This window comes from Girardinichthys multiradiatus, chromosome 21 (genome assembly GCF_021462225.1).
Source record: "Girardinichthys multiradiatus isolate DD_20200921_A chromosome 21, DD_fGirMul_XY1, whole genome shotgun sequence".
Taxonomy (NCBI): Eukaryota; Metazoa; Chordata; class Actinopteri; order Cyprinodontiformes; family Goodeidae; genus Girardinichthys; species Girardinichthys multiradiatus.
This window is the reverse complement of record NC_061813.1, coordinates 33,118,076-33,137,906: the sequence shown is the minus strand read 5'-3', so window position 1 is coordinate 33,137,906 and position 19,831 is coordinate 33,118,076. Positions and strand designations below refer to the sequence as shown.

The window sequence follows — 19,831 nt, the reverse complement described above, 5'->3', positions numbered from 1 at the left end:
GAAGTACAGCCGAAATGGCAAAGCCCAGCCAATGATCAGCTTCAGGTTGATCAAAGAAGGTTTACGGTTACCTGTGAGTGCTGTAACAATTATGTGAAGCTAAGCTATTTGCAAGAAGCCCAGACAAAGTCGTATTGCTGAAAACACGACATGATGAGGTTCCAGGTTCCTGCAGTACGGTCAATTTAGGATTTTTTAAGACCTTTTAGGACCTGAATTTTAGTCCTACATCATTTACAAAAGTTAGCTTAATAAATCTAACTTAATTTATTTAATAAGTTAACTTATCTATTACCTTAGAAAGTTACATTTAAATTTCCCAATGTGTCTATGCTTTTGATTCTGGAATGTGAAATCCAGTCTTTTTAGCTCCAAAGTACCTGACATTAAGACCTTCTTTTATTGTATAACATTGAGCTTCTAAACAGGTTTTTACTCATTTACTGAAATCCTCTTTCAATGAAAACCTTGTTAAACACACAATTTTCCAAGGTTCCATTTTCCATGACCAAGTAGAGGAAATCCATAAACTATGAATATCAAACTCAAATCTTTGCAATGAGACAGCTAAAAACTTTATGAAGTCGAAGCTTGAGCTCACAAGAAAAAACAAAGCAGGGAGTGTATTTCCCATAAAAAATCATCAATAAATGGACAAATGTACAAATTTAATACTCACATAGATGCTATTTAGAACCAAATATCAAAAATAAAGACACATTAAAATAGACAAAAGATTTTTTTAAGCCCTAATACTATGATTAATACATGAAAAATGTTTGCAACCTTTTAGACCCGGCAGAAACTTTGGTGTAATTTGCCAAATAATACATTTACTGATCTAAAGAAAACTGAAGCAACATTTTATGTACTGAAAAATGCAGGACAGCATGACTCACACTGAATTTAGGCTGCAGTATATTATGAAGCACAGAGGCTCAGGCCTATTTCTTGATCATGGATCTGTCTAATTAGATCATAATGCATAAAGAGGTCATGTTTCCTTATACTGAAGAAGAATTGAACTTGGAATGGGTGTTTTAACTAGATGGCAACCCCAAACATACGAGCTCCATCTTGGTTCCAGAACAGCAAGTTTAACTTTATGGAAAGGCCAGCTCAATGATCCAAAAGAAAACTTGTGTTGGGACGTCAAACACCCCTTTAAAAATGATGTGATGTGTGTGTGATGTAGTCCAGTCATCCTGGGCTGGAACATCTGTTTTCCATTGCAGAGAGTTGGTCAACATCTATGTGAAGCTGTTCTCAGACAGTAATATTACAACTAACTATGATGTCAGAGATTAACAGCAAAGCCAAACATTTAAGGTCTTTTCAGTCTATATAGTAAATGTTGGAGTTTATAAATGACAATATGGAGTTCCTATTTCATTACTTTCTTTAGATCTATGACAAATTAGATTAGATCTTGTTTTGGAAAAAATATGCAGGATACTCAATTTACGCACTTAATCCAAAAGTTACTTTGGGTTTAGCGCCTAAAGAAACAATGGTTCTCTTGCAGCATCTACAAACAAGTGGTGCTTTTATAACAGATTCATTTTTAGCCAATATGTAAAGAGTTTTAATAAAGTGGGATTTTTTTAAGTGATAGATATTATCACATAAGTGCAAAAATATTAAGATTCAGCCATTGTTTTAAACTCCTCCTATAGTGTGTGTATTTTTTTACGCCACCACTGGTGTGTGTGTGTTACTCAATTTCACCCTTATCTGAGGAGGAAGTGTCTTAAGGGTCTGGTCCGCTTCTGCCTTCATCAACAGATGCTTTCACAATCCGTCCAAACGCAGTCACTCTTCGTCTGCTAAACACATCGGGGCCTCTGACTGACAAAGTAAACCTTTTCTCATGTGAGTTGGGCTGGAAAATCATACGGGCTTCATTATGGTTGTCATGACAAAAATAAAATGTGATGGCAGAAGAATGTAAGTGAAAATGTGCAGTAAAACTAGTGCTAATATTTGAGAAAATCACTCATTTTGATTTATTTAGAACTTCAGCTCCAGCCACAAACGCCACCTCCCTGAATGTGTACTGAGAATGAAGATAGCAGTACCAAAAAAGTTTGCAGGTGGCTGCTGACACCATTTCCGAGAGAATTTCAGTTTGCAGAATGACAGGAAGTTAACCCTTTTACCACTTCCTCTCTGGTCTGCATGCCCTCCTCAAACATGATCGAATGACAAAGAAGTGGCCTCAAACTCAAAAATGCATATCACCTGGAACTTATGGTTCAACGTTTGGTTTAATCGGTATGGAACAAGCCGAGCAGAGTTTAAGCCTTTTAGCTTCCCACAAATTTATAACCAGAATTGTTTTCCTAAGGTGTCTTTACAGAAACTCTTTCAGAAGTGATCCTGAACTGCTGCTGAAGATAGAATTACAGAAAAAGAGAATAACAGTGAGTGAAGATTGAACCAAGGACTGTATGTAGGTTGGCAGCTGCTAGTTTTAACCTTTGCAAAACTGACATTTCAAATAGAAAAACTACATATTCATCATTAATTGACCTTTAATGTCCTACTAAGGCATTTTAGCTGCACTGATTTCAGGGTAGTGGTCCCAAATGATGGTCCTCAGAAGATTAAAGAGGACTGCTTTAGGTCACACTGTGAATGTTGCAAGAAACCTTCAAACCTTTTAAGATTGTTGGCCAAACTTTCTCCAAAGGTTGCAAAATTTGTAACCTACAGCCTTTAGGTTAGCTTTATGTTGTTACCTTAAAGTTCCTTAAAGTTATAAGAACTACATATGGCTATAAGATGACAAATACAACATGTAAACTATTGTAGAATTTTTTTAATAATTGAAAGCTCCCAATGGCCAAGGTATTGGCACACTAACACTGATAATAGCTAAAGGAAAAGCCTTTATCACAACATGTGGTTTTGGAAACCAAAGCATGAATTTAATAATAATATCATGTCTAATTCAGCAGTTTATAAATGATGAAGAAGGTGAAGATGTTGCTATTTAAATGAAGATGTTAATACCTTGCAGACAAAAGTGTTAAATATAATTTTATCATAAACTGAAGTGGAAAACACATAGGTGTAAAATGTAAATCAAGATGTTGTAATTATGCTAACATGTAGCTCAAATCCTGAGGGCATCTAAGAATAAAGGGAGGTTAGCATGCTAACATATCAATTACAACCTAAAGAGAATAAAAATAATTCTATCTTTTATTGATTTTATAAAACAAAATTCCTCTTCGGAACAAAATTATCCTAATAAAAATGTATTTATTTATTTAGTATTGTTTTTGGCAGCCATCCTCTAAGTCATTTAAAATTATTTCCATGGTATGTTAACAATTAGCTTCAAACCCAAACATAGTAAAAGGTAAGGGCAATGTCTTAAGAGCTTCATTGGGTTTATTTGGGTTAAATAACATATATAAAAACATTTTAATGCTAGTCAGAATTGGAACAGTGGAAATGCAACCTAAAACAAACCAATACAACGAAAGGAAGAAAACAAAAGAATTAAACCAGATATCATGCAATAGATTTTCCCTCTGAGGGGTTTAATTCAATGATAGAAAAACTTCCCTTTATTTGTTATATCAGGAAGTTGTAGATGTATGTGTTCCATATTTGCATCCAACCTAGACAGCTAAGTTGTTTGGGTCATTCAGTTACACAAAGTAACATCAAAACACATCATCAATATGGCTCTAGATAGAAAAGAAGAAGAAATTTGTTCAAGGTTATAAGTGAACTATAATGGACGTCTGCCATCAACACCCCACTGCCGTACTGCACCATGGCAGCAAAGAAAACATCCACAATTCCTTAATGCTACTGCTTATTTCCCAATGTAAGAAATGGAAACTAGGACTAAACAGTCAGGACTATCATAATATTCATTTGAGAAATGAGGCGGCAAGAAATATGTGTTACATAGACAGCTGATCTTCAAGATTACAGTGAGTCTTATGAAATTTTCAGGGAAAACCCTGCCATCATGTTTCCTTGGGATATTTTGCTTTATTTTCAAAATGTTCGTTGTGGTAGATTTAGTTTATTAGGGTACAAAATGTTTCAGGGATTTTTTTTATGATCTTTGGCAATTCTTGTGACTGTCACAGAAAATAATTAAACCCTGCATTTTATATTCATGCTATAATACACATATGAAGGCTGACTGCATTTCTTAAAATAAAACTAGGGTTAGAATTTGTTCTTAGGGATGTTTGTGTGAAGAATGGCATGAAGGTTGTCTCAAAATAGTCCACCACTTTGCACCTTTTAGAAAGTTAGCTCTAGCTTGCTTCAAATTTTAAAAAAACGCTAACACAACATAAGAGTCACCAGTTCAACATGTACAACAAGGCACGGCAAGTTTTGACAAATATTGAATTGCTGAAGTTATGCATGCGGGTTAGAGGAGTTTTGCGAGATAATGGAGCCTCAGGGAACATATTTCTTCACACATTTCAAAGGAAAGTGTTTGAGTTGTATGTCACCATTGGCTGTGTGGAAAGCATGTGCATTTTACCTTTGCTTTCATGTTATTTTGGTTTAGTGATTGTAAAACTTTAGGTTTTGTCTGTAATCTTCAATTTCTCCTTTAGGATTTCCCTGTTTTTACACCCGCTAAGTCTCTTTTTATATGTTGCAACAGCCAATTATTTAAATCAGTCTACTATAATCTGTTCATTGTAGTAGATAAATAACGTTTTTTGACTTCAGTGAATACTAATAAATATTAAATACTTAAATAAATTTGGATCAGAACCACAGTCATTGACAAAGGCATTCAGTATGAACTATAAAAATAAAATAAAGCCAGTTATAAATCAGATCTAAATCAAAACTGGGCATTTTTTTAAACATCTATCTCCTAAGTTCATTTAAATACATCTGTTATCTGTTTCTGTCAAACAGAAACAGATAACCAATTTCAACCACAGATTTACGGGACGAAATAGTAGCGTCTGGATGTCACATGGGGGGACAAAGAGGCAAATGGGCAAAGTAACATAAGCTTTATTCAATTTAACCAAAAATTGGATTTCAGCTGTTTTCATATTTTAATCTTATCCCCCTTACCAAGTAATACCCCAGCTTATGAAGCAATAGTGTGGTAGTCTTAAAGTCTTACTTTACTTATTTGCTGTAGCAGCTCGCTGTGCTACAGTGCAAACATAATCAAAGATTGGGTTTCAGTTGAAATATTAAAATTTTTATCCTGCTTAATCGCTGTGTTAACGAGTTAACAAAATTCTTTTAGCATCTTTACTTATAAAATACAATGTTGCTCCCTGTTTCATGTGTTATAATTATTTTGAATTTCATTCTTATCTCTTCCAACCATCAAAAAGTGGGGCTACAGTTACACTTCTTGTGACAAATGGTTAAATTATCTGATTAGAAAGCAAAGAGAGTTTCAGCTCTAATTACTGGTTTGTCTTTCATGTGTTTTTTTTTTTTTTTGATTGCAATACCAAACAGAATATTGTTGTTTCTCCTCGTCAGTTTATGTAAAAGCAAACCAAATGACTCTTCTTACAGATAAATTGTTGTTATTGTTTGTTGCTTTTTCAGATGGATGATATTGATGCCATGTTTAGTGACCTGCTGGGGGAGATGGACCTCCTCACTCAGGTGAGAAACTAAGTTTCTGGGCTTTCAGTAAATAATCCTTTTTATCTTCTTTTGGATTTATAGGCTAGTTTACACCACATAATATTTTTTTGTTTTGCGTTTAATAAATCAATTTACTTTTTTATCTTTAAGCAGTTTTTCTGTTTCGAGTTGAGTCTTTTTATAGACCAGCATCAGCACAATAAATGACTTAAAAGAAATAAGGAAATAATGTAGAAAAGGAAAAGTATTAAGAATGACAAGGTTGCAAAATTACACATTAAAATGAGTTTTGGTGCAATGCCAATTAGCAATAAGAAAGTTAAACTTTAGTGTTAGAGCAATTTATTATGAAATGTGGGATTATAAATGAAGTTTAAGAGCATTCTTCACTCATTTGGTTGATTTCAAACTCATACCTAAATTAATATATTTCTCTATATCTGTGAAAAACTCCACTGATTGATTCATATTGGTTTTCAGAACAAAATAAAATGTACTTTATTTTATTTTCCAGAAAAGATAATTTAATTTTGCATAATGCTTTTACTTTAGGCAACTCAGTGTGCTGCAAATAAGTGGAGCTCAGTGAGTTTTTGGGAATTATAAATCTGTGCATTGATTAACCGCATATGGGGTTCTTCAATGCTATATTCTCGGACCACTTTAGTTCCGATATCTATATGTCCTCCTACCTCATATAATAGTATAACGTCTCTTGACATATGTATGCTGATGACAGACAATTATATACCTATGTGCCGTATGATCAGAGTCTCTTGCAGTCACTAAGTAAGTGGGTCCATATCAACGAGTGAATGGTTTAGCATTTCCTTCAGCTTAATGCACAAAAAGACAAAAGTCATTGTTTTTGGTCTAGATTCAGATTCATACTTCATTGTCCTCAAAAGGAATTTGCTTTCACAGGCTGTTCCAACTAATTTGGAGATCAGGACTCAATGAGGCAAGAAACATATGCCTTTTTATTGAATCAGACCTAAATTTAACATCCAAATAAAGTGTATTACTATGTCAGCCTTGTACCATCCTAAAACAGGGCCAAAATAAAAGGGTTTCCTGTCAAAACAGGACACAAAACAAATATGTTTTTATTTTTAGGAGGAAAGATTGTCGTAATAGTGCCATTACCAGTCTTTGTAAAAAATCAATCGGGCAGATGTAGTTCACCAAATTGCTGCTGCCAGTGTCCTGACCAAATGGCAGGAAAATTCATACTTGTCCAGTTCTCAAATTACTGCAATAGCTTCTTGTTTGCAAGCAGATTTTAAATTCTTGTCATTGGTCTGTTCATAAATGGCCTTGGCTCTAAATACATTTCAGTTGCTTGTCAGGTATGAAGCATTTAGACCCCTCCGGTCATCAGAGACAGTTCACTCATTAACAAGCACAGTCTGCATTTAGTTTCTATGGTCTTATAGTATGGAACAATTTCCCTGAAAACCTGAGGTGTGCAGAAACTAAAGAGCTGGCTACAGAACTAGGTACTATTCATATAAACTTGCTTTGCCTTGAGCCTCTCAAATGGTTTAGTAGCTGAGTACAGAAATAAGCAGTCTTATAAATGCAGTCTTGGTTACTTTTCTTTGCAGAGTCTTGGAGAGGATGTGGTACCTCCTAAACCTCTCCCCAGCACTGAGCAGGATATCAACTTCTCCATCGGTTTTACTGACCTGAACGGTGACTTTATTTTATTTATTTTTTTTCAGACTTTCTGACAGCAAATCATTCTTAGACATGTTACACAATGACCCTCGATTTGACTTCTAAAGTTTGTAAGGACAGGACACAATCATCTTTTTCATCAGTAAGATGCAAAATTTGAAGGAAAAATATAATTTGTTGTCCGTTCAAAATTTCGGAGATGAAGGTCTAATCACACTTTGTGTTTCTTCTAAACAGGCTGTAAAACCAATAGTAAGTCTTTCAAAGAAAGATCACACCTTTTGATTTTCACAGCACTTCTCTCTATGTTCCACCCTTCCTCCTTTATTTTTTCACTTTATCTTAGTGAAAAAAATTAAAGTAAAAGAGTACTTTTTTTAAATGAAACTAGCCTAATGCCAAATGTATGACTCATTGTGTTTTGTCAAGATATTCTTAAATCAGAAAGGCGAGCCTCTAAAAAACTAAAATTATACATCTGCAGCTTTGTTAGGCAATTTTAATGAGCATGTTATGGTGTTAAATATAAGTATTTGCTAAGTAGGACCCCACTGCCCTCTTGCCATTACCACATAACTAATGTTATACTCTTATATTTTCCTTTGGTGACTGTTATCAAGAACCAAGAGTGCAACAATTCTGTCATTAAATAAATATTTATATTTTTCATATCAACCATTAAATATCTGTTGTAAAATAATGCTATATGAATAAACTGTGATCATTTGTAAAATGTGATCATTTAAATACATTTGGAAATGCATGCATTAGACAAATAAAGACCTGTTAAATTTATTTATAAACGAATAATAAATAAAATGACATAAATTTCTCAAAACGTATATTATATTTGAAAAGAACATAGAACTATTACTATATGAAATTGATAACATGTACAGATGTGGTGCATTTAACATGGTGTATTTAACAAAACTTGTTTTAAAGTCAACTTGTGAATCAGCTTAATAAAATGCCTTAGATTTGGGTTTAAAAGCTAGCATTGGAAAACAGTATTACAACGCTCAAAAAGAAAATCTTTTGGCAATCTTAACTGAACCAAATTACCGATTAAATGTCAGATAGTGGGAAAATCTTTCTTCTCACACAGTGTGTGTAAACCTGGTTTAAACTCTATATTTACTGTAAGATTCATGACAATCAAATCAATAATGGTTGAAAGGAACTCTAGACTATCACCCTATAGTGCTTAGGACTAAATAACTATTTTGCAGATGACTATGAAAGACTTTAAACTCTTCTTTTGCAGCTAAAAAGGCAAATAACAGGTGACATTTACATCAGTGATGATGTTTAATATAAGAAGTTCAATTGGCTGGAAGCTGCAGTTTGAGCCTCTACAGTAAGCTGTAAATACTGCTCAGATGATGGTGATTCAGTTATTCATCTTCATCAGTGGTAAACAACAATAGTAAACATGTGAGTGAGTCATTTTATAACTGATGAACATGATCAACAATGTTTGCTATTTTATCAATGTTTATTCATAATTGGCTTTTTTAGACTATTAGGTTTAGATTTGGAAGCAAAACTAAATAGAACATGTGAAAGTAAAATAAAGCAGCACACGAAAACATTGTGCATCCGGAGACTTTTTTGAGATTTTCTTTTAAAGAAGGAAGACAAAAAGTGGTTGAAACTGAAGAAAACTTCCCATTTACATTGTTTCTGAAAGTGAATTTAAACCAGCTGTACAAATTTTGTCTCTTTTTATGTGAACATAATTTATCAGGTTTTCAATACATTCTTGGGGTATTATGAAACATTTGAATTATGTCTTGATTGTTTGATTCTACCTCACCAGCGTCCGTTAATGAACTGGAGGACAATGATTTGGACGCCCTCATGGCCGACCTGGTGGCAGACCTCAATGCGACGGAAGAGAAAATCGCAGCGGAAATACAAAGTTTGCACGTCCCACCATCTTCCTCATCAGACCTGCCGCCTCCACCCAAAGGCCTGAGCGTCCAGCCTTCCTACTCCATTACATCATCATCGTCTTCAGGAAATAACAATACCAACAGCAGCAGCAGTGTCACCACCCGATCTTCTTCCACCACCTCACGTCTGCCACCTCCTCAGTCAGCAAAACCCACAATGGTACAGCACTTCATTTTAGACATGAATAACCTTTTCAACTCTATAGGTTTACATGAACAGGTACAGATTTTTGAAGAACTGAGTTTAAATGAGGGTGGCAAAACATTTTGAGCAGTTTATCTGCTTAGATTGACAGAACGTGGCTGAACAACAGCAAAGTGGTCTCATTTTTTTCCTTTCATTGATCACCTGTACTCTTTGCTCTATGTAGTCCTGGTGAAAAAGTTACATAAACCCGTCACTGGCATGAAAGGCATATTAATTTGGGACCTTTAAGGATTTATGTGAGTCATTCATTTTCCAGTGTGAAATAGTTTTACAGCACTTATATAAAAAAGGAATATTAATTGTGTTTTTGCTGTCAAGCAGATGCTAAATTAAGTAGAGATTGTTAACTTGAATATAGCACATATGCTCATACTCGAACTTGTCGTCTTCCACTTTATCCGGAACCGGTTCGCGGGGGCAGCAGACTTAGTAGAGACATTCAGACTTCCCTCTTCCCAGACACCTCCTCCAGCTACTCTGGGCCGCCCCATGGGGCGTGCCTGGAACGTCCAGGACTTGTACAGGAGGCATCCGGTAATAGATGCCCAAGCCACCTTAACTAGCTACTCTTGATATGGAGGAGCAGCAGCTCTACTCTGAGCTCCTCCCGGATGGCCGAGCTCCTCGCCCTATCTCTAAGGGAGTGCCCGGCCCACCCAACAGAGGAAGCTCATTTCGGCCGCTTGTATTTGGGATCTCATTCTGTCGGTCATGACCCAAAGTTCATGGCCATAGATGAGGGTAGGAACGTAGACCGACCGGTAAATCGAGAGCTTAGCTTTTCGGCTAAGCTCGAAGCTCTCTCATCTCTCTCTTCCCCACAACGGACCGGCACAGCATCCCCATTACTGAGGCAGCCGCACCGATCCGTCTGTCAATCTCCCGCTCCATTCTTTCCTCACTCATGAACAAGACCCCGAGATACTTAAACTCCTCCACCTGAGGCAGGAACTCCCCTCCAATCTGAAGAGGACAAGCCACCCTTTTCCAGTTGAGAACCATGGCATCGGAGTTGGAGGAGCTGATCCTCATCCCAGCTGCTTCACACTCGGCTGCGAACTGCCCACCGCATGCTGTAGGTCCTGGCTAAAGGGGGCCAGCAGGACCACGTCATCTGCAAAAAGAAGAGACGAAATCCACTGGTCCCGAAACCGGCCCCCCTTCGGTCCTTGGCTGCACCTAGAAATCATGTCCATAAAAGTCATGAACAGGACCGGTGACAAAGGGCAACCCTGCCAGAGTCTAACATGCACCGGCAATACGGACCAAACTCCTGCTCCGCTTGTACAGAGACCAGATGGTCCCTAATAAAGGGCCCCCAACTCCGTACTCCTGGAGCACCCCCCACAGGGCACCAGGAGGGATACAGTCCAATGCCTTCTCCAGGTCCACAAAACACATGTGGACCGGTTGGGCAAACTCCCATGAACCCTCGAGCACCCTGTAGAGGGTGTAGAGCTGGTCCAGTGTTCCATGGCCGGGACGAAAACCACACTGCCCTCCTGAAACCAAGGTTCGACAATCGGACGGACTCTACTCTCCAATAACCTGGCATAGGCCTTACCATGGAGGTTGAGGAGTGTGATCCCACCTATAGCACATATAATACATGTAAATTTATATGTGACACAAATTAACAATATTTGGCATTATTGGGCACAACAATTAAACACATTTTCCAGTCTCGGCTATGTAGATTAACCGACCTGTTGGAACAACCTTTTGAATCTATATTTTATCTGTCTAGCATTCAGTATCCTCTGAAGTGGATGAATTTAGAAGTAGTGTTCCTTTATTTCATCCACTTGGTGAAACACACCAGAACCAATGAAACAGGACCTGTTCTTAGCTTTGATAGCATGAACTCCTCCACACATACTTCCTGTCATTGTGACCAAATTGCTCCAGAGAAAATAAAACTTCTGTCCAAAGTGTTTTTGCTTCTCCATGTGGGCAAAATTCAGTCAAGCTTAATGGTATAAATTTTGAATCAAGCATTTCTTATTGGTCGGCTCCAGTGTATATAGTAATTTTCCAGTTTATTGTAGGGTGGAATGAATAAGCCGGCTAAAATGTTTATTCCTTAATGGTCCCCTTTTCAATCCTAATAAAATTTTTAAACTGTGCTTAAGTAGCCCAGTCAGAGCCAGTAAATTGAGTTAAACAAATTTACTAATACTGCCAAAAAAGATGCTCTCAGACCTGAATGCCAGTAGCTTGTTGATGCCTACAAAAATCTTCTGGTTGAAGTACAGCTTGCTTAGGGACATCTAACCAAATATTAATGGGGGTGTATGCATTTTCTTTATGCATTTATGTATAATTGTGATTGGATTAAAGAAAAAATCCACAATAAATTAAAACTTGTGCACTTAGTTCTTGTTTAAAAAAAAAATATATATGCCATTCCACCTCAAAAGCAAAGTTCTGACCTGTATTGTAAGCCATTTGTGGCAAGGATCTTAGCTTCATGTAAATTTCAAATGACTTCTTTATTATTTTTCTTTCTGTGAAACTGAAAAGAGTGGTCCAGTTCTTATAACTGTCACACTCAGTGAGGTCATAGCTAAGTAGATCCATCTGTTGGAGTTAGACACAAGCTGAGGGGAAACAGTTGAGGGTCTGTCTGGAACAGATCAAACGCATACGACTATGTGAAAACTGTAACAGGATCAGAGGGTCTAGAGGAGGTAAAAAGTGGCAGTCTTTGGATGGTCAGGGATAGGTAAGGTAGACAGGAGCTTATTGCTTTAACAGAGCTTGTGATCTCATCTTACTCGGGTAAAAACACCAGTGGCGCTGAGGTAAAATGTGTCATTGGCAAGCAAGATGTGTACAGGTTCATTTAACATGCAGGTAATCTTTAAACATACACTGTTGTCAGTACTGTGAGCATGAATGTGAAGAATCCTCCTGTTGATTGGAAACTGATAGCCTGGAAGCAATAACCTAAACTGGACTCTGGAAATATGTGTTTCTATTTGAAAAATAACAATTAAAAAACACATTGTACTTATTGAATGACACCTCAGTAATGATCATATGATTTCATAACTCTGAGTTACCCCCAGTAATTTACAAATGATTAAAGATGCAAGTATCTTTATACTTTATTGATACAAAGTCAAAATACTGATGAAGTTTTCTTCATCACTCCTTTACTCATTAAATGCTTTCTAAAGTTTTCTACATTTTTCTTTGAACTTTGGTCCCTTTAAATTATTTTCCAACTGGTGATGGTACCTGACAAAGACAGCATGAGAAAAAATTAGGAATGTTAACATGAAGATCCAAAGAAAAGGTTTCAGGTTCAAAATCACCATATTTATACAGCAAATGAACAGATTAAACTAAACAAATGGAACAAATTATGTCTTTGTGACTAGCTGATGGTAACAAATAGTTTTTTTCTAGGTTTTGTTACATGAACCAACTAAAACTGGTTCATCTCACACATTTTTGTGCCCGAATGATTTAGCAGTCAGGACTAGGTGGCCTAACAAACCAACAAAAAACGTCTCTCAAAATGGTCAAGTACTAGTCATAAATTGCTAAGAAAAGCAACCAAAGACAAAATCAAACAACAGTCATTTGGGGTTTTTGCTTTAAAAAGGACTGTCATTTTTTAGAGAATTTTGTAGAATGTGTCCTTGTAAAAAGGTCTAGATAGGCAGTAGTACAACTACAGCTGAGCCAAGTTACAGCTACGATGCAGCTAAACTATAGCTAAGTCACAGCCAAGTTGAAGCTAGCTAACATTTAAGCTACAACTAAACCTCAGCTAAGTTAAAGGATAGCGGCAGCTAAACTCCAGCTAAGCCACAGCCGAGTTACAGCTAGGCTACAGCTAAAACTTTGCTAAGTTAAAGGATAGCAGCAGTTAAATTACAATTAAGCTACAGTCAAGTTACAGCTAGACTACACCTAAAACTTTGCTAAGTTAAAGGATAGCAGCAGCTAAACTACAGCCAAGCCATGGTCAAGTTACAGCTAGGCTAATAGTTTGATTAGAAAGTTTTACCAAAGTTTCATAGGCTAGTATTAAAAAGACAACTGGTAGAAAACACATTGGGAGATACAAAAACTATTAAGGAATTCATAATGCAGTCACAAATTCTTTAGTTTATTGGGAGCTCTACTATTAAGCTTATCTTCAGCTGTATGGCAACATTTTAGTATGTATGCACACTCTCACCTACTTTCCACAGTAGTAACAGTGGCCTAACAATGAATCTAAGATGTGGTTATATTGTAAACCACCACAGACTGCATAGAGAATGGGCCAAAATTATTTGTAATATGATGGGTTTTTTTGTAGATCAAAAGAGGGAAGAACTAACAAAAGGACAGTATCTTCCCTCAACAAATTATTGAGTGTTACTTATTTCAGAAGAACATCTACAAATTCAGTTCCTCTGTGTGTTGTTTATCCTGTTTAGGAAGAAGTAGAAGCTCAGATGAAGGCAGATAAAATCAAGCTTGCCCTGGAGAAGCTTAAGGAAGCCAAAGTGAAAAAGGTAAGACATATAAAGTCTAAAAATTACACATTCTCCTCTGATCTGACTGAGCTACATTAAAGACGCATAGAATTACGGCTGCCTGGATGGGCAATTCCTTGTGTTCCAGTGCAGCATGAGCTTTGTTGTGTTCTTTCTGCCCCTCTGTTCAGAGTATCTGTCAATCACATTAATAGATGGGTATTTTTTTATCTAGCCAACATCCTGCGGGACAGTCAGGTTCCCTCTTTTGGTGCTAAGTGTACGCATACTCAACTGTGGCACAAAAGCACCTAAACATAGTCTTGGATGCAAAGCCAAAAAGAAAGTCTAACTATTTTGAATCTGATGGCATGCCATAACTTTGTAAATGGACTGAACTTATATAGCGATTTTCCAGTCATACAGACCACTCAAAGCACTTTACACTAGAGCCACATTCACCCAATTGCACTCACTAACGCTCACACATTCATACACCGATACGCAGATTGGTAGGCAACTTGAGGTGAAGTGCCTTGCCCAGGGGCACATCAACATATGGCAGGAGGAAGCTGGAATCGAACCCACAACCTTGCGATTGCAAGACGACTACTCTTCCTACTGTCAAGTACTTTGACAGTTTATAATATTTAGTGGTATTCTCATTTTTCCACATCAACATTACACAGACTATAGTTTCAGTGCTTTCTTGAGATAATTTGGAAGTTAGCTTTTGACTTCCTTTAACCTAGTTTCATGTTGAAGCTAAAGAAACACAACATGACCACTTTTGCACAAACATAGGTGCATGTGTTTTGACCTGCAAAAATGCAGACATATATTTCTGTGGTCAGAGTTTCAGATTTATCCCCCAATTTCTGAGAAGGCTTGGAATATAGATTTTTGAATTAGAAACAGCACCAATAACTGTCAGCAAAGAAGGCCCACGGCATAATGCTGTTGCAACCATGCTTGATGGTACAAATGGTACAATGTTCTTATGTTTGAAAGACGATTCATGCAAATATTCCTCTTATCATTGTGAGCAATGTCTCTTTTCCAAAACCTTTCCAAAGAAGGCATTTGGTTCTGCCACCACCTGCACAGCTGCAAATTTCAGTTCAGCCTGAAATATCCTTTTATCTGAGGGTGATCTTTTCAGTCTAATGGTTGAAACCTGGATACAGTTGGGGGGTTCCAGAAATATGTAAACAATGGCGTCCAAGAACACAGGAGCCGGATTTGTGACCTGCAGAAATCATCATTTTATTGTTTCAGCAGATCTTTATGTGGTCATGTCCTTTTTAGTTTCAGATGTTTACCCCGGTTTCTGAGGATTTTTGGAATATTGGTTGTTGCATGATAAAGAACTGAGAAGATAGAAACTGGACTCTTCTTTAGAGGTAGACAAAGCTGAGCAAACTGGGATGTAATTCATCTTATTCAGCCTTGATAAGTTCTACAAAAACCCATATGTTTATGACGACAGTACGGCAACCGCTTTAATGAAAACTCCTTAGCGTTCCAAAACTGGACTTGTTTCCATATGACAGGAAGTCTGAATTTTCTGGTGTAGATAAAAATAAATCTCAGTCAGAGCTCTGGCTCAAGACCTAAAATTACATACAGACATTTGAAAGGGATTACTGAAATGCTGATGCTCTGAACTATTTTATTAAAGCTAACATTATGAAGCAGAAACAATCATTTTGCATGCATAACATGTTATTAAACTGGCAAACAAACAAGCTGCATGTACTTACAGGCTGGATTTAGTCTGACTCATGGAGCCTACTGATGTCCACATCATATTTGTGACCTTTACTTCAATTGGGCAACACTAAAAGTTGCATCAAAAGACATCGCTTTCTTATCTATCTTTTAAATTAATTCAGTAAGGACTATTTTTGTTCAACTTCCCTATATGTGCTTCCCTGTGTGTTAGGTTACATTACATATAGCACAGGGTTATAAACCAACAAAGGAAGATGAACAGAGCAACCTGTAAATGTGTATTTGTAGTTAATAAACATGCTTTTGTAGTATTTGGACTAGCCCTAAATATAGAACATGTGTGTAGAAAATCTTATTTATTTCATGTAACAGGTAGGTTCAGCGGTTCACGGTGATGCTTCATGCCCACAGCTGATTGTTTTCTTTGACTAGTCAGCATGTCAGGTGCCAGTGTGGCTCACTTGGAATGATGTAACACCAAAAACCTGTCAGCTACTATTAGTTACCTGTTAAACACTGGTGACAGTACATTGTGGTGAAAATAAAAGTTATCTGACTGCTGTTGTTGATCTTGAAAAAGTTACATTTTCTTTTACATAATCTTCTTTAAAACATTGCATTTTTTCCTAAAGCTTCAGTTGTTCTTATTTTGTTATGGTTTTGTATTTTATTGCTTTGTTAATATTTGTTTTTGGAAATAAATGTAAAAAAGCAGAGTGCATTGACATCATTTGGGTTTGTTTTTGACAGCTGGTGGTGAAAGTGCTCATGAATGATGGCAGCTCCAAGACTCTGATGGTTGATGAGAGACAAACTGTGAGGGAGGTTCTGGAAAACTTGTTTGAGAAGACACACTGTGACTGCAACGTAGATTGGAGTCTGTGCGAGACTAACCACGAGCTGCAACTTGGTAAGTTCCTAAATGGCTGTAAAACTATTTAAACAGAGACAAATTTACAAATTTTACAGTAATAAAAAAAAAAAAATCAATGATTTTGTTCTAATCTAATTTCTTTAATAGATCTGTATTGTTTAGAAAAACTGATCCCACGAGTGGAAGAAACATGACATGACAGGATTAGCAAGCCGATAACATTATACTGTATATAAATTTCCCCTAAAATCTTTCCTAAATAAAAAAAAATGCCTATTAGTAATCTAGAAGCATGGCTGCCTTGCAATATGTCTTAACACACCTCAATGAGTAACAGGAAGCAGACTGTTGCAATATCGAGTAACGTAACACGCAACAAGCAGTTACTTTTACTTTTTTGTGCTCTTAATACATAACTATTGTCATTGGGGGTATTGAAATGCGGCCTGGGAAAGCTCCTCATTCTGATTTTCAATTCAAATCAGGTCAATAATAATAAAAATTTGAAGTTTCTGAAAAGTTAAATCATGAAAAGTGTATTTGTTTATAATTTATCTAGGTGGGTGAATTGATGGATAGATAGAGATAAATATTTATGAAGATATAGAAAGATAGATTACATGTACATATTGAGATTTCAACAATATTACTTTAAAAACTTTGAGAATCACCCTTTTTCACATTTAAAGTAATAGTTTCACATATCACAGACTGTATTTGTAATCGGTATAGAACATTTCTGTCCAGGTCTAACCAGATGGGTTGTTGTTTAAGTGCGAACTAAACAGGCCTGGATGAGAGATTAAACATCATCAAGAAACAAATGAAGCCTAATTTAGGATCATCATGTCCTAAAGACGACTGAGAATCTACACTAACATTTAGTTTTTTTCATTCGCGTCTCAATCTAAGGTGGTCCAAATGCCAAAACATTTGAAAATTCTTTTTTTAACCATCCAGTTGAAGTCTGACGAGTGGCGATCCTTCAGATATTTTACCTTGAAAGGTCAAAAATAGCCCAGACTCCTTCAGTGTCATTAGGCAACTGTCGTAGAGCCATTTTCTTCAGAGCTTACATTGTATAAACAATAGGTTACACTCATTCCCATTACCTGGACATTGAAATAAGCTATAGAAAACTCGTTCTGGTGCAAATGACTGATAAGTCTTTTGTTGCTTGTCTTGTGGCACCCGAGGCCATGTTGCTCCAGGCAGACAGCTTTATTAAAAATTGCCTCAGACAAAAACCACTAATTATCGTGCTGTCTAAGTCTCAAGTTCCCAAAAGTAATTTGATGTCTGAATATCTAGATGTGTTAAGTTTTTATTTTATTTTAACTGTTTGTATTTTTTATTTTCTTGCTTCTGGGAACTAAATTCTCTTCCATCATCTTTTTCTATTTTTCCCCATATCCTCTCCATCTCAATTCCTGATTATACAACGTACCCTAACATGAGTTAGTCTGAACAGGTGGGTTTCATTTGCTGTATCAGACACTATAAGTCATCTCCTTCTGTCATGTGAAAATAGAAGCCTTATGATCTCAATCATCTGCCTGACCTATATTTATTGCAGCTGTAGGACCTCACAGTCATCAGCTCATCCAGCCATGTGCTACTATGTTACTTTAGGACATTCAGGAAATGCTGAATGCAGCTTTATTTTAGTAGTTCCTAAAACCCACCATGCAATGCAATGTGAGGGAAAGACTGCAACACAATGCAGTATTGAACTTTATGAGGAACTTTTTTTAGCTGTGGATTAATACGAGTTATGCTGGTATTTACAGCTTTGACAGAATAACACGCTTGGCTAAACAAATGACACTCTTACACAAAACCCAAATTCAGCCTTCCTTATTGAATGAGGTGAATGATGACGCCTTTATGTCAAGTTTCTTTGGTCATTTTAAAAAAGGGTATGCTGTGGCCGTCGTTAAAGAAAAGCTAAGTCTCTTCTGGGTCAGAACCTAACTCCCACAGCAGGTGTGGATGAGATTTAGCCTGAGGTTCTAAAGGCTCTGGACATTGTGGAGCTGTCATAGTTGGCATGCCTCTTCAATGTCTCATGGAACACCTGGACAAAACAGCTGGAATAGACTGGGGTGGGGGTCCCAGTTTTTAAGAAAAGGGACCGGAGAGTGTTTTTAAAAATTACAAGGGATCACATTTCTCTGCCTTCCTGGGAAAGCTTACTCTGGGGTGGTGGAGAGGAGGCTCCGACTGATAGTTAAATCTTGTATCCAGGAGAAACAATGTTACTTTCATCTTTGCTTTTTGCAGATTATGTAGTTCTGGATGCTTCTGTGGGCCATGACCATCAGCATGCACTGAAGATCATGGCACATCTCATTCGCTGCTTAGTTTGAAGCACTAAGCAGCGAGTAAGATGAGAGTCAGCTGGGGGGATTGCTGGGGGGACTGTATATCCCATCTGGCCTGGGAACACTCTAGGATATCTCAGAATGAGCTGGACGGACGGAGATTTGAATTTGCTTCTCTTTTGCAGCTAATTTATTTGTGCTGCAAGTGCAAAGCGACAACCTTTGTACTACTGTTATATTAACATTTAACCCATTTTCCATGTGTAATTTAGCTGTCCGACACACAGATTACTATTTCCATTGACCCAGCATGCGGTCAATGCAAAAAAAGATGTCCTTTGTAGCTCCTATGATTTATGAGCACGAGGAGGCGAGTTATGTCTTGGGTCATCGTTGACTAATCTACACACAACAACAGCCTCAAAGTAGAAAACAAAGTGTGTTTGTGAAAATTAGTTTTTAAACTTCTGGAAACCTGCTCCTTGAGTTCATTACATATATTCTGACTGTGAGCAGCTGCTGACCTTTAATCTTTGTTGTGATAAAGTTGAATCAAGGCAGGCCTAATTAACACCCACAGAGCTCAGGAGTAGCACATCTTCAAACAAATCTGCTGCTTTAAAACTTTCCCATGTGCTCACCATGCACACTACCAACATGAAGTTCAAAGGGATTTCTACTCCTAACAGTTCATTCCCAGCAGCTAATTTAATGATTGCAGCAGCCAAACTGTAGTTTGGAACCATGGTAGCAATTTTAAAGCCTAGTTTTTTCCCAGCTGGTAACCTGTAATTGGATATGGTGGCAAAACTGCATTCAAATGCCAACTGAATAATGGAGATCTGAAAGACTAAGTTGGTGGGTGGGCAGAGGCAAAGAAGGAAGCACGTTTATGTGTTTTTAAAGTTTAATGCCATTAAATGTCCTCCAAGAAAATAAAAACAGCGGTATTTTATCCT

The 19,831-nt window shown here is 37.0% G+C and overlaps 1 protein-coding gene across 1 annotated transcript in view; it reads left to right on the top strand.

Annotated features, from left to right (window-relative positions):
- The window catches only part of LOC124857805 (amyloid beta (A4) precursor protein-binding, family B, member 1 interacting protein), a 33,930-nt gene that overhangs the window by 1,883 nt on the left and 12,216 nt on the right, over positions 1–19,831 (top strand). The window contains exons 2-6 of the mRNA XM_047349266.1: positions 5,575–5,634; positions 7,224–7,311; positions 9,119–9,414; positions 13,902–13,979; positions 16,425–16,584. Of these exons, the coding sequence (XP_047205222.1) occupies positions 5,575–5,634; positions 7,224–7,311; positions 9,119–9,414; positions 13,902–13,979; positions 16,425–16,584 (682 nt within the window). The remainder of the gene's footprint in view (positions 1–5,574; positions 5,635–7,223; positions 7,312–9,118; positions 9,415–13,901; positions 13,980–16,424; positions 16,585–19,831) is intronic.